Source organism: Ictalurus furcatus, chromosome 16, assembly GCF_023375685.1.
Source record: "Ictalurus furcatus strain D&B chromosome 16, Billie_1.0, whole genome shotgun sequence".
NCBI lineage: Eukaryota > Metazoa > Chordata > Actinopteri > Siluriformes > Ictaluridae > Ictalurus > Ictalurus furcatus.
Genome location: NC_071270.1, coordinates 17,344,617 through 17,358,088, shown reverse-complemented (window position 1 = coordinate 17,358,088; position 13,472 = coordinate 17,344,617). Strand labels below are relative to the sequence as shown.

General features: G+C 39.0%; 1 protein-coding gene across 2 annotated transcripts in view; it reads left to right on the top strand.

Moving 5' to 3' along the window:
• The window catches only part of megf10 (multiple EGF-like-domains 10), a 71,119-nt gene that overhangs the window by 33,266 nt on the left and 24,381 nt on the right, over window positions 1-13,472 (top strand). For both annotated transcript variants that reach the window (XM_053645123.1, XM_053645124.1), the window contains exons 6-8: window positions 3,471-3,717; window positions 3,855-3,975; window positions 4,718-4,854. In XM_053645123.1, the coding sequence (XP_053501098.1) occupies window positions 3,471-3,717; window positions 3,855-3,975; window positions 4,718-4,854 (505 nt within the window). The remainder of the gene's footprint in view (window positions 1-3,470; window positions 3,718-3,854; window positions 3,976-4,717; window positions 4,855-13,472) is intronic.

Here is a 13,472-nt window from a genome sequence, read left to right as displayed (position 1 = left end):
ATTGATGTATAGCACAAACAAATGAATCGGCCTTGCCATTCCAATAGTTTCAGAGGAAACTGCAGCTTTTCCATCTATATTTTAGTGGTGGATAACGGACTGTCTGACAAAGCATCTGATGAATGTTTTTTTTTTTTTGCTCTTTTGTAGCTGTTCACTCATGTGTGAGCCAACATTTATGTTGGCTAATTTCATGTCACTAAGATGGAAATAAATCAAATTGGTTTAACATTATATGTATTCTGTTAATTACAGGATTAGATAATGACTCAATCACACTAAGAGCTTTTTTGTAAAATGTTTAAAAACAAAAGAAATCTATTATATTGGAAGGTTATTTATGTTGAAATATGGCGACATAAGCAGTGGCAATTTTTTAAAAATTATTTAAAAAATTTTTTTAAAGTGGGTTTGAAATCTCACTGTGCTGGCAGATTTCAATGATCATTACACCCATGTCAATGCTTTAATTTCTCATCATAACTGATTGAGAGCAGGGGAAAAAAATGGTTTGTGCTCAACAAACTTGGCAATATGTTATTGTTGTACCACATTACAGTACCAGTTACAGTTACAAATGTGAGGAGGTGAGGATGTCAGTCCCGGTATTTGTGCAATTTATGACGTTTTTACTGCTTGTTTTAAACACTAGCATCCTCTTATCACCAGATACAGTGCTTTATTTAGTATGTGATCACTCTGCTGTGATTATAAGGCAGTATGTTTCTTTATTATTCTAGGAGATGTGCATCACATACATCATAACATCATATCATACACTACCCATTAAAACCAACTCTGGTTGACTACTTTCAAATGGTTCCTGTTTGTTGTTGTTGTTGTTTTTACATTCATCATTCATCAGTGAAAAACAACCACTTTTGAAGATGGAGCTGAACTCTGTTTATAAGCTATGACTAGTCAGGAGAACTCAGCTTTAAAAGTCTTTCAGGGCCCAAATGAAGTTGTCTCTAACGTCAGTTTGCTTTGTGTACTCTATCATCAGAAGTGTTTATTGACTCCACAGTGAACGCAATAGTTAAAACACACAGCCTTTAACCTGAAACCACAAAACTCTAACGAACAGTTATAGGCTCACTAAACTCTCCTAATCCATTTGTACCAGTTTCTTGGCTTTGCTGGAAAAGAACGCCTCTTTAGGTAGATTAAAGCGGTTCTAGTATAAACGTGTGGTCTAGGGTGTATGGGCATCTCCTGCATACTGGAATCTGGACTGATCTCATCAGCTGTGGTCTTGGGCGGCATTTCAAACTTAATAGATGTGCCTCTAAAGATGAGACCAAAATGTGGAGGAAAATAACATATTTTATGCCTGATGCCAGTTTGGTGATTAAGTTGGGCTGTACATTAGCCTTGCAGGAGGAGATTATTAAATGACAGTAGTTTATTCTCTACTTGGAGCGTTCTCACACGTGCTCCCTTAATGCAGCTGCGGCTGGTTCAACATGGATACGCTAAAGTTTTTGCATTTCTCAAAACCCCTTTTTCAATGGATAATCTCACGTGGATATTGCAGACTTGTTGAGTCCCTGCTTTAATCATAAAGACTGTCCAGAGCTCTTTTTCACATATACTGAACATCCTTTCCTCATATCATCTCAGGGGTATTTTCCTCACTACTGTCGCCTCTGGTTTGCTCATTGCTCATCATTTAAATCTACATCTAGATTTATGTAAAGCTGATTTGTGACAATGTCTGTTGATAAAAGCACTGTACAGATAGTTTATATTTGTAAATTAAATTGCAGTTGAATTGATTATTTGTAACTACTGTTCAACAATAACCAGATAGTCAGGATAAACTAATCACTTTAAAAAAAAGAAGTTTTTATTTACTAAGTAACTGTGCTGGTCTAAATAATGAAGGGCGCAGTGGCTTATTGGTTAGCATGTTTGCCTCACATCTCCAGAGTTGGGGGTTTGAATCCCACCTCTACCCTGTGTGTGTGGCACCTGCATATTCTCCCCGTGCTTTGGGGATTTCCTCCAGGTACTCTGGTTTCCTTCACCAGTGCAAAGACATGCATTGTAAGCTGACTGGCATTTCCAAATTGTCTGTAGTGTAGTGAGTGTGTGTGTGTGGTTGTACCCTGCGATGGGTTGGCACCCTTTCCAGGGTGTCCCCCGTCTGTGTCCCCCGAGTTCCCTTGGATAGGCTCCAGGCTCCCTTGTGACCCTGTGTAGGATAAGCAGTATGGAAAAAAGATGGAAGGTCTAAATCATATTTCCAGAAGTAATTTTCAAAAGTAAGTGGACTTTGGGCTGCAATGTTAAACACATAGTGTTCATTGGATATGTTTCTGTGTAAACGAATGATGCTAAACGAAGTCTTTTCCATTGAACTATTAAGAAAGCTTTAGTTTATTGCTCTTTATGGATCTCAAGAACAGACAGCTGCTAGCTTACCTCAGCGACACTTTTACTCTGCCCATAAAACGAGGCTGAGGATCAGGGCATGGCAGCAAAAGCGGCAATTGTCAGAACTGGACAGAAAAAGACTGTGTTTCGGGGCTATTTAATCTCATAATGGCTAGTGACGTCATTGCTTGGTTTATATCCTTGACTACACGTGAGGATGGTAAACCTTGGGTTTGCCTCTTCAGTCCCATCTTGCGGTACACGCTTGTGTTCTCTGATTTAAATGTAGATTTAATTAAGACTCTGATGTGGTTATTATGGGCAGGACGACCTGTTATTATGAACTTTATTAGTCTGGCAGACACATACCTCACATCATCAAAAAAAATGAACTAAACCATTAATCATAGATGTTTATTGACCCACTTTGGAAGTATTATGGTAAATACAAAAGCAAACATTTTTGAATGTGGAGATTAATTCTGTCTGTATGCTATGGCTGATCGACATAACAGTGCATGGATTAAAGTTATGCTGGATTTTCCCTTCATATTAATCTTACAGAGGACATTTGTGAGATCGCAGGTTTGCAGATTCTTTTTCATAGAACAGCAACATTTAAAAGATTCATGGAGAAATCACAGGCAGGACACCAAAATGATGCTAACGTAGATAATGTCAGTGTTGAATCAATTTTTTTTTTAAATTATTATGGTGTATTTTGACAGGTTTGCTTATTATGTTCACAATAATCTGCTGATGTAAACAAAGACATACTGACTTTCCAATTCTCGTTTACTTGTGATAATTGTGAGTTAGTTTTCTGTGTGGCTCGCTAGGTTCACTAATATTAGCAACATTACTCACTATTAGCAGGTAGACATTTTTCAACCTGTATTTTCATGGATATTTATCAATACTAGTATTTTTAATGAGGGTTTATGTGTTGATGCCATTGTTATTTGTTTTTGGTCATTAAAAACAGATTACTACCAATAGATTAAATTTATGAGCTTAGTGTAAAAATATAAAAACTAATATCATGAAGACACTGAAAAACTGATCTCCAGATGTGTTTCCTGTCTATGCAGCATGTGACAGTAGTCACTGGGGTCCTCACTGCAGTAACCGGTGTCAGTGTAAAAACGGAGCGCTGTGTAACCCCATCACGGGTGCATGTATCTGCACAACTGGTTACCGCGGCTGGCGGTGTGAGGAGCGCTGCGAGCCAGGTACCTACGGTAACAACTGCCAGCAGAAATGCCAATGCCAAAACAATGCCACCTGCCACCATGTCACAGGGGAGTGCACGTGCAGCCCCGGCTATACTGGAGCATTGTAAGTCACGTTATGTACACATGCAAATTGACTCACATAAATACACGTAAAATCACACCGAGTACCACTTGCATGAACACAAATACATACGACAATGTGTTAAGTCTAATCATCTTCCCTTTGCTGTCTCTGTGCAGTTGTGAGGATCTGTGTCCTCCAGGCAAACACGGGCAGCAGTGTGAGGAGCGATGTCCCTGCCAGAACGGTGGAGTGTGTCACCACGTGACTGGAGAATGTTCCTGTCCTGCTGGCTGGATGGTAGGAACACACATTATGCTTCCTTTAATGCGACATTTCTCGACCAGTGTTTTACATAAGGAATAAAAGACTTGGGGGTGTGCTGTTTTAGGAAAATAGTCAATGACTGTGTGGTGTGATGTGATCCAGCTCAAAAGCAGAATTACTGTTACCACCCCATAGTTGATTATTTTCCCATAATACCATGCCCTGCAGCTTGACTACACCACATTATACTTTTTAATCATTTATAGTTACAAGTTGTGGAATATTAGCGAAACAAGTTAATTGCAGTTATCACTTATGTTATAGGAGCTGTAGCATTTTTTTTTCTCTTGAAGTTAATAAGAGAAACCCCCCCCCCACCCCGCCCCCCCACTGTGGAATCCTTGTTTAGAAATGATAACGTTACAGTGAGCAAATTAATATAAACCTGTGATTTGAACTACAGCCAGCATTATTTTCAAAGCCCTTCTGTTATAGAAAATTAATCAACAACTTTTGACCAATCAGAATCAATAATTCAGCAGTCCGAGTTCAACAGTGGTATAAATATTGTTAACTTTTTTTGCGTGATTTAATGATCCGGTGTATTGTTGTTAAGCACATGAGATGTTCTCTCAGACATGATGTATTAGTTACTGTATGTCACTAAAGTTCAGGCTATTAATCCTTCCTATTGCTTTCATTGTGACCGCTGTGTCTAAATTGCTCAGTACGTTTTCCAAAGGTCTGTACAAATGTCTTGGGTGTGTGTGTCCAGGGAACTGTGTGTGGACAGCCCTGTCCCGGGGGTCGCTTTGGTAGGAACTGCTCTCAGGATTGTCAGTGTCACAATGGAGGAACCTGCTCTTCCTCTACAGGAGAGTGTTTTTGCAGTCCAGGCTACACTGGGGAGAGGTGAGACACGAGCTTTGCTCTTCTTGAAAATGTGTGTTTACTCTGCATTATGTGTACTAGCACGAAAATGGTATGAATCTATTGGTATGAATCAATATTCATATATAAATCTAAATCTATAGTATGAATCAAATCACAGTCAGACAACATTAACCTGTATTCTATAAACAGGACAACATTCAGGAATCAAAACTAGACAAACAGACAAAACAAGAAGATATACAGAAATAGAAAAAGCACAGAGATTAAGGTTTGTAACTCAGACTTCACATGCACAAGCGAGTATATATACACAAACAAATGAAAGGAAACTAGACACAGGTGAAAACAAAAAGATAAACAGTGACCAGACAAGGTCATATACTAACAACACAATAGGAACTACAACAAAACCATCCACATGGCACTGTTACAATGGGAGGCAGGGTCAAAGAAAGGGCAAGATCATGATATTTTGTCTGTTCAAAAGCAGTCATGAATGTGCTTTTCACCTGGGAAGTAGAATACGCAACAAACAACACCATTCAAGTGGTTAAAATCGTAAGAAACCTGTTGCTAAGCACCTAGGAAATATCAAGTCAAGTCAAGTAGCTTTATTGTCATTTCAACCATATACAGCTGGTACAGTACACAGAGAAACGCAACAACGTTCCTCCAGGACCATTGTGTTACATAAAACAATGCAGAACTACACAGGACTAAATAAGACCTACATATTTTTACATAAAGTGCACATGCAAACATGTGCAAACAGCACAAGACATTATAATAACTACTGTTAGAATCGGCACAATAAGAGACAGTGTAGCGCCAACACAGTTCTAGTGAGGAAGTGTCAGATATAACAAGTAGTGCAAAAGAATAACAATATAATAAAAATGCTGTGAATGTAAACATAATATACTATGGTATACAACCCCAATTCTGAAAAAGTTGGGACAGTAAAGAAAATGCAAAAAAAAAACCTAACTAACAAAAAGAGTCATTTGAAAATTCAGTTTACCCTGTACTATATTGAAAACACATTATTAACACATTATTTGATGTTTTACTTTGTGAATTTAATTTCTTTTTGAAAATATACACTCATTTCTGATGACTGCAACACACTCCAAACAAGTTGGGACAGTTGACTGTGTACCACTGTGTGATGTCATCTTTTCTTTTAATAACACTTATTAAGTGTTTGGGCGCTGAGTGAAGACACCAGTTGGTTAAGTTTAGCAAGCGGAATTTTTCCCCCATTCATCCATTATGCATGTCTTCAGCTGAACAACTGTACAGGGCCTTCGTTGTCTTTTTTGCGCTTCATAATGCGCCACACATTCTCAATCTGAGACAGGTCAGGACTGCAGGCAGGCCATGCTAGCACCTGCACTCTCTGCTTACGCAACCATGCGCTTGTACTCTGGGCAGAATGTGGTTTGGCGTTGTCCTGCTCTGGATGGCAGCCTATGTTGCTCCAAACTGTTTACATATCTTTCTGCATTAATGATGCCCTCACAGATGTGCAAGTTACCCATGCAATGGGCACTGACACACTCCCATACCATGACAGATTCTGGCTTTTAAACCTCATGCTGATAACAGCTTGGAGGGTCCTTTCCCTCTTTGGCCTGGAGAACACGACGGCTGTTTTGTCCAAAAACTATTTGAAATGTTGACTTGTCGGACCATAAAACACGATTCCGCTGTGCTCCTGTCCATCTCAGATGAGAAAGAGCCCAGAGAAGTCGGCGGCGCTTCTGGACAGTGTTGATGTATGACTTCTGCTTTGCATAGTAAAGCCTTAACTTGCATCTGTGGATGCAGCGGCAAATGGTGTTGACTGACAAAGGCTTACTAAAATATTCCCGAGCCCATGTCAGGAAATCCATTACAGGCTCATGATGGTTTTTAAGACAGTGACATCTGAGGGATCAGTAGTGGTTTCAGTAGTTCAGTAGTGGTTTTCAGCCTTGCCCTTTACGCACCGAGATTTGACCGGATTTCATGAATCTTTTAATTATATTGTGCACTGTAGAAGGTGAAATGCTCAAAATCCTACAGATTTGTCTTTGGGGAATGTTGCATCTGTTGGCAGATTGGCGAGCCTCGACCCATCCTTGCTCTGAAGGACTAGGCCTTTTTTTGAGGCTCCTTATATAGTATGATTAGACGATTGTCTTACCTGTTTCACATCACCTTCTTATTTCAACTTGTCACATCGCTGTTAGTCCTAAATTGCCCCTGTCCTAACTTTTTTGGAACGTGTTGCAAGCATCAATTTCAAAATAAACGTTTATCTTCAAAAAACTATGCAATTGTTTAGGTAAACCATCAAATACATTGTTTTTATACATGTTTTGTTTAAATACAAGTCAAAGTACATTTACAAATCACTCCTCTTTGTTTTTATTAGCATTTTCCACACTGTCCCAACTTTTTCATAATCGGGGCTGCAGTATTTAGCAGATATGAACACCAAGAACATATAAGGCGGAATGGCACTAGGAATGAGACAAAACTCAAAAGTATCAACATTTCCCTCAGCTGTCATGGTACATGAATCAACATTAAATTTTTGTGGTTTTTCCATATTGAGATAAACTCAACATGCAACTGCATTACTTGTGAACTTTGAAAATTGCTATTTGTTATTTGAAAATTTAAAAATGTGATGAATAAGTGTGAGCCATCTTAGAAACATGGTAAACACGACCCCATTTGAATGAAGCCATTCATGACATTGAGACACATATCCATATGAGAGATTTGATGTGATTTTATGCTAATTATTATTATCATCTAATTAATGACTGAATAAACTTGTTTAGTTTATTTAAAAAACACATTTAAGTAACAGTTCTCCCTTCATGCTTCGTTTTCATTTAGTTCATGACAATATTAAATGTGGTCATGTGAGTAAGCTGGCAGTGTTGATTGATCCACAGGGTTGCTCGATACGGTAATTGGTATCTGGATGAATAGGGACTGGGTCAGATACTGTATGTTATAGGTTTGTATGAAGGCATGATCAATAATTACCACTTGCAGCAAGGTCGCTTGATAATTAAGTTCTGAAGTCAACTGTTCTTAATTCGCACTGAAAATAAACAACAGCTGTGCTATCTCAGGATGATCAATGAGTAAAATTGTGTACGATTGACATCATTCATACAGTAATCAAATCAGTCAGAAAGCCATTGTGCCTCGTGGATTGGGACGATGTCATCCTGGAGACACTGCTTCCGTCGGAATAGAAATGTTTCTTTATAGGGTAAGAATGATGAGTCAAAACTTTGTGAGTCTCAGTGCAGTGACTCTTCCCTCCAAATGGAGCCAAACAATGCCAGTAAAATGCCTCCAACAGCATAACAGTCCCACTGGTTCTTTCATTCATTTGTCAGCTCTATGTATATACAGTAGTGTATATTATGTTCAGAGGTCTGAAGGCTGCAGGGAGAAAGCAGTGTCTATAGTGAAGCAGAAGGTCATTGCTCAGATTATAGATGAAATGCCCTTGAAAGAAAGCTGGCATTCTGAACTTTATTCGTTTCATTCACTGCGTCCAATTGATTCTGGAGTACATAAACTCAATAACAATTGTCACTGTCTAATTACAAACAGACTACACTGTATCTTGGACAAATAGAACCCTAAATCTCTTAGAATCTTCAAATATATCCACATTAAGCATGCTTCAGCTCTGCAAGGGGAAAACATCGCCTCTGTCCTGTGTGGGTTTTAGCCATGGTTCTGTCACATCACAGTGACACATGAAACCAAGAAGAGGTGTGGACAGATGTTCCATTTAATCTAAGGCAGTCTTTTCAGACAAGCTGTGGTTTCTGCCAAAATTTATCCTGGGACAAAGACAACAGCAGTGTAGCCACAGTCTTTGCGAGGTGAGTCAGTTGCTGATATTGTGTAGAAACAAATCAAGTGAACTGTGCCTTAGTGCCAGAAATGTTTTTGGTCATGGTCTGTGTACATGGAGGAAGGGAAGTTGGCAGACAGGGAAAAGAATGGAGGCGAGGTAAACCTTTGAAATGTATGGAGGCGTATGGCTGCATCATTGACTATGTTTACATGGACAGCAGTAATCTAATTATTGACCTTACACTGATTAAGATAATAATGTGATTACGGTGTTTACATGAGTTGCTTTTAGAATACTCCTGTCATGTTCCCGTTTTACATGTTTTAGAACATAATTAGATTAACAGCCCGTGCCATTACGTCACCGCGCCACGCCGTCCGACGTCCCTCCAGAATTTCACGCATCAACATACAGTTCGTCTTCGTTATGGTACCGTATACAGTTTTGGGTGTTTTTATTAAATTTTTTTTACGAACGCTTTAAGTGCAGTTAATTATTTGTCATGCTGTACGTGCAAATAGACAACTGCTTGAAGCCGTGGGCTGCGTCAAAAACCGCGTACTTACCGTCTATATAGTAGCCGAGATACATGTATTTTTCCCCACTACAGGCCTATAGTAGGTAAGTATGCGGTTTGGGACGCAGGCGAACTCTCTTGTTCGCCGTAAAATGTTGAAAACTGCCGTGTGTGATCGTGTCCTGTCGCAAAATGCGGTGAAAACTCTCACACGATGTTCATAATGTGATTAAGGTGTTTACATGTCTGTAATACACGTCCATAATGCGACTAAAACAGGAGTACTCCACAATGTCTTAATTCGATGAGCTTAATTCAAGTATGACCTTAACTAGATTAAGGTAAGTAAAAATTGCTGTTTACATGGTAGTTTCTTAATCAAAGTATGGTCTTAATCGGGTTAAGAGTGGATTTTTGTTGTCCATGTAAACGCAGGTATTGAGTGATGAATGAAGAAGGCATGTGCTGAGTATATGTTCAATATCTTACGTTTTTGAATTATATACCATAATATCCGACACGCATGTTATGATTTCAATATTATATCGAGGTAATATAACATTATAATCCATAATAAAATGAGGATGATTGTTGTGATTTTATAAAAACTGTCGAGTCTGTAGGTGCCCTTTAACAAAATCAAGAGTATACAACAAAGAAGCAGGTAGTAATTGTTCATTACATAACCTTGGATACACCTTGCAATAAGAGCACTCAAACAGCTGACAACAGCAAGGAGTTCCGTGTCAGTGCCGTCAAATATTTATTTATTTATGTCTGTTCCTAAATAAAGAAAATCACAAGGAGGGCAATATAAAAATTTTAACATAACCATATTTAGAGCTGACATTTAGGTCGATTTGACATTTCTTATGGAAAGTGCTAAGTGGAAAGTGCTTCCTAAAATGCTGCTACAAAATCTACAATAGGTGTCCAAGTGGATCTGCTGACTGCAAAAGTCACAGCATATTATTTACATTATTTCCTTATTCATCAGACCATTCATAGTGCCCTGCGAATGGGAATGGGGTCATCCTGGAAGAAACCACTCCCATCAGGATAGAAATCTTTTACCACAGGACAAGTGGACCCAAGCTATGTCTGCAAAATGCCTCTTAAATCATAATAGGGCCACCATCCATCCATTTTCTGTACCGCTTATCCTACACAGGGTCAGTGGGGGGAGCCTGGAGCCGGGGAACTTGGGGGACACCCTGAATGGGGTGTCAACCAATCATAGGGCACAATCGCATGCACACTTACACACTACGGACAATTTGGAAATGTCAGTCAGCCCCCAATGCATGCATGTCTTTGGACTGGGGAGGAAACTGGAGTACCTGGAGGAAGCCTCCGAAGCACAGGAACAACATGAAAGCTCAGTGTTCACAGGGCAGGGGTGGGACTTGAACGCCCAACCCCGAGGTGTGAAGCAAACGTGCTAACCACTAAGCCACGTGCCCACCAGGACCACCAGTGCCACCAGTTTTTCCTTGAGTTTCTCACCCGTTTTCCTTAGTGGACTTATTAATAACTCAATCCAAAAAGTACTTACATTACATGTATGCTAACATCACTTTTAGGGCACTTAATTAGAAACTATGATTAAAATTCTGTTAAGGTGTGCCATAAGGTATTAGATGACTAAAAGTAGAACATGGGATTTAAATGTAACTGTAACTGACAGGCCTTGTGGGTTTTGTAGGATGTTATGAACAATCACTGTGTAGAATTATTATATAGAATTATTATTAATGTAGATTTTTTGGGGATATATTTGTTTTGAGGTACAACTTGTGATCTTAGGCTTGTTGATCTTGAGTGATAGCACACTGTAGGCAGCATCATTCAGGTCTCAGTGGTTATTGGGGCCAATGAGTTGACTAGAAGCAGAAATTGGGGCTTGGTGTAGGAATGAATCCGGGGCTGGGGAGCACAGCCCTGTGCCCATAATTACCAGCATCATAGCGCATGAACCATATACTTAAGCAGACCATGGCTTACAGGAATAGCACTACAAGTGCATTTTTATGAGTTAATAAGTGCTTTGGCTAACACAGACGTCACAAGAAGCTTCCGACCAACTCAAGCAGGCCCCATCTCACCACACCCTATGGGCTGGAAAATAATCAGCTCTCAGCTTCAAGGAGGGACATATTTGAGTGTGTGAGGGGGAAAAAACAGCAAAAGAAAGCAGGCTCTCTCTTTTAGATAGAATGTTGTCTTGAACTACACCTGTGCGTTCTTAAAACACTGATACCAAAAGAGTGTTGATATAACAGACTTCCTCATGATGGATGTTGTTCTGTAGGGGACGCCTGACATTATGATATGCAATATTCTACATGGAATTGAAATCAGTGGGAATCACTGTGCGGTTGGACAGCTTCCATGTGTTCCCACACAAGTCCATCCGTTCTGCACAGTGCCAGCTTTGGGAACAGCTTAGCCAGAGCCCATCTGCACAGCTAATGGAGAAGATAGCCATGTCCAAATGACATGGCCTGAATTTTTCCAGCTTGACACACTCATTTATCAAAACCAGTGAGTCCTCCGTCAGTGGGCTGGTGGATCCGCTCTCCCTATGCGTTTAATTCTTTATTGCATGGAAGGAAAGTTCATCCGGCGGAGGGAGTTATCAACAAGTGGGTTCTGATGAGCTACAGTTCTCACACAGGTGTCTGTTAAGAGATAGTGCTTAAGAGTGCTTTTTAAAATTTTTTTTAAAAAAATCAGAATTCTTTGTTTTTAACCTTTATAGAGTCCACTAGTTTAAGCTTCCCTTTCCTGGGCTTTCAAGTTGTATTTTCCAAGGAGTAGGGAGTTCAATAATGGATAAATATGAGAAATTGAACAGATGTTGATTGTTTGGAGCTGTGTACAAACATAACAGTTTTCAATTCTTTATTGAACCCAGAGTCCATATTCATGCTGTGGAGCTTTGTTGTTGTGACAGTGTACACAGATTGACATTATATTTTGAAAGAGCATTGTTCCAACATGAATGCTTAGGAAGAAAAAAAAACTTTGTGACCATGACATAATTACCAAGGTATCAAAAATTATGGCTCAAGGTCCCTTTTCAGAACCTTCAAACTAACTGTCCCTCAGTGGTGGAATGAACTTCCAAAATCAATCCGGACAGCAGAATCTGTCACTGTTTGCAAAAAACATCTAAAGACCCACCTCTTCCGTGAGCACTTAACTAACTCTTAAAATGCCAACCCCACATTAAAAAACAAAACAAAACAAAACGTACTCTGGCTCTTACACCTCTACTCTGCGCACTTTGCTTTTCTAGAACTCAATTATGAATCTTGCATGGTAGCACTACTTGTATTGTTCTCTGCTTGATATATCACTTGTATTTCCTCATTTGTAAGTCGCTTTGGATAAAAGCGTCTGCTAAGTGAATAAATGTCAATGTAAATGTACTGAAATGTACCAAATGCAAAATAAAAGTCAACAACCATGGAGAGCTTTTCTTAAAGACAACAACTTTCATTGAAAAAGATAACAGGTGAGAAGTCTCTCCCTCCAATTTATACAACTTTATTATCTAGTTAAAGCTAAAACAAGGGGTTAGTAAGAAATTTGGATATCAAACACAAACCAAGGTAAGTAATGTGTTTGATAAAAAAAAAATAATGAATGCTGTCAATTTATTGTAACAAGACATTTGACATGTTATGTATTCCTTCATTATTGCGAGTAACAGAAATAGTCAGAGTGTCTATTAATAGTGAAAATATTACATGTGCATCTCTGTCCATTTAGTCATCTGGATGACAGTTTTATCTAATCTACTTACAAATTGAGACAGGATACCCAATGAGCAGTTAAGTTATGAGCCTTGCTTGGAGAACCAAGAGTAGCAACTTGGTAGTGCTGAGATTTGAACTCACAACCTTCCAATCAAGAGTCTAAAGCATTAAACACAGAATTACCACTTCCATCTTTTGGAAGTGATATTGATATTCTCTAACAACTTGTATGCCAGCCTTTGCTTGTATAACTTTCTTCAACTTTTGAAGGATCCTCAGAACAGGTTTTGAATCCTCTTAGTTTCAGTAAACTTCTTGATTACGTTATTCTTGACATATCTAATATATATAACTCAGCCAGATGTCTTACGTTGCAGTCATGATGAAATGTAATTATGTTTAACATCGTTGTCTTCTTGAAGTACACACCCCACCTTTTTTCTTAATACAGAAAGGGTCATTTTTCCATTTAAAA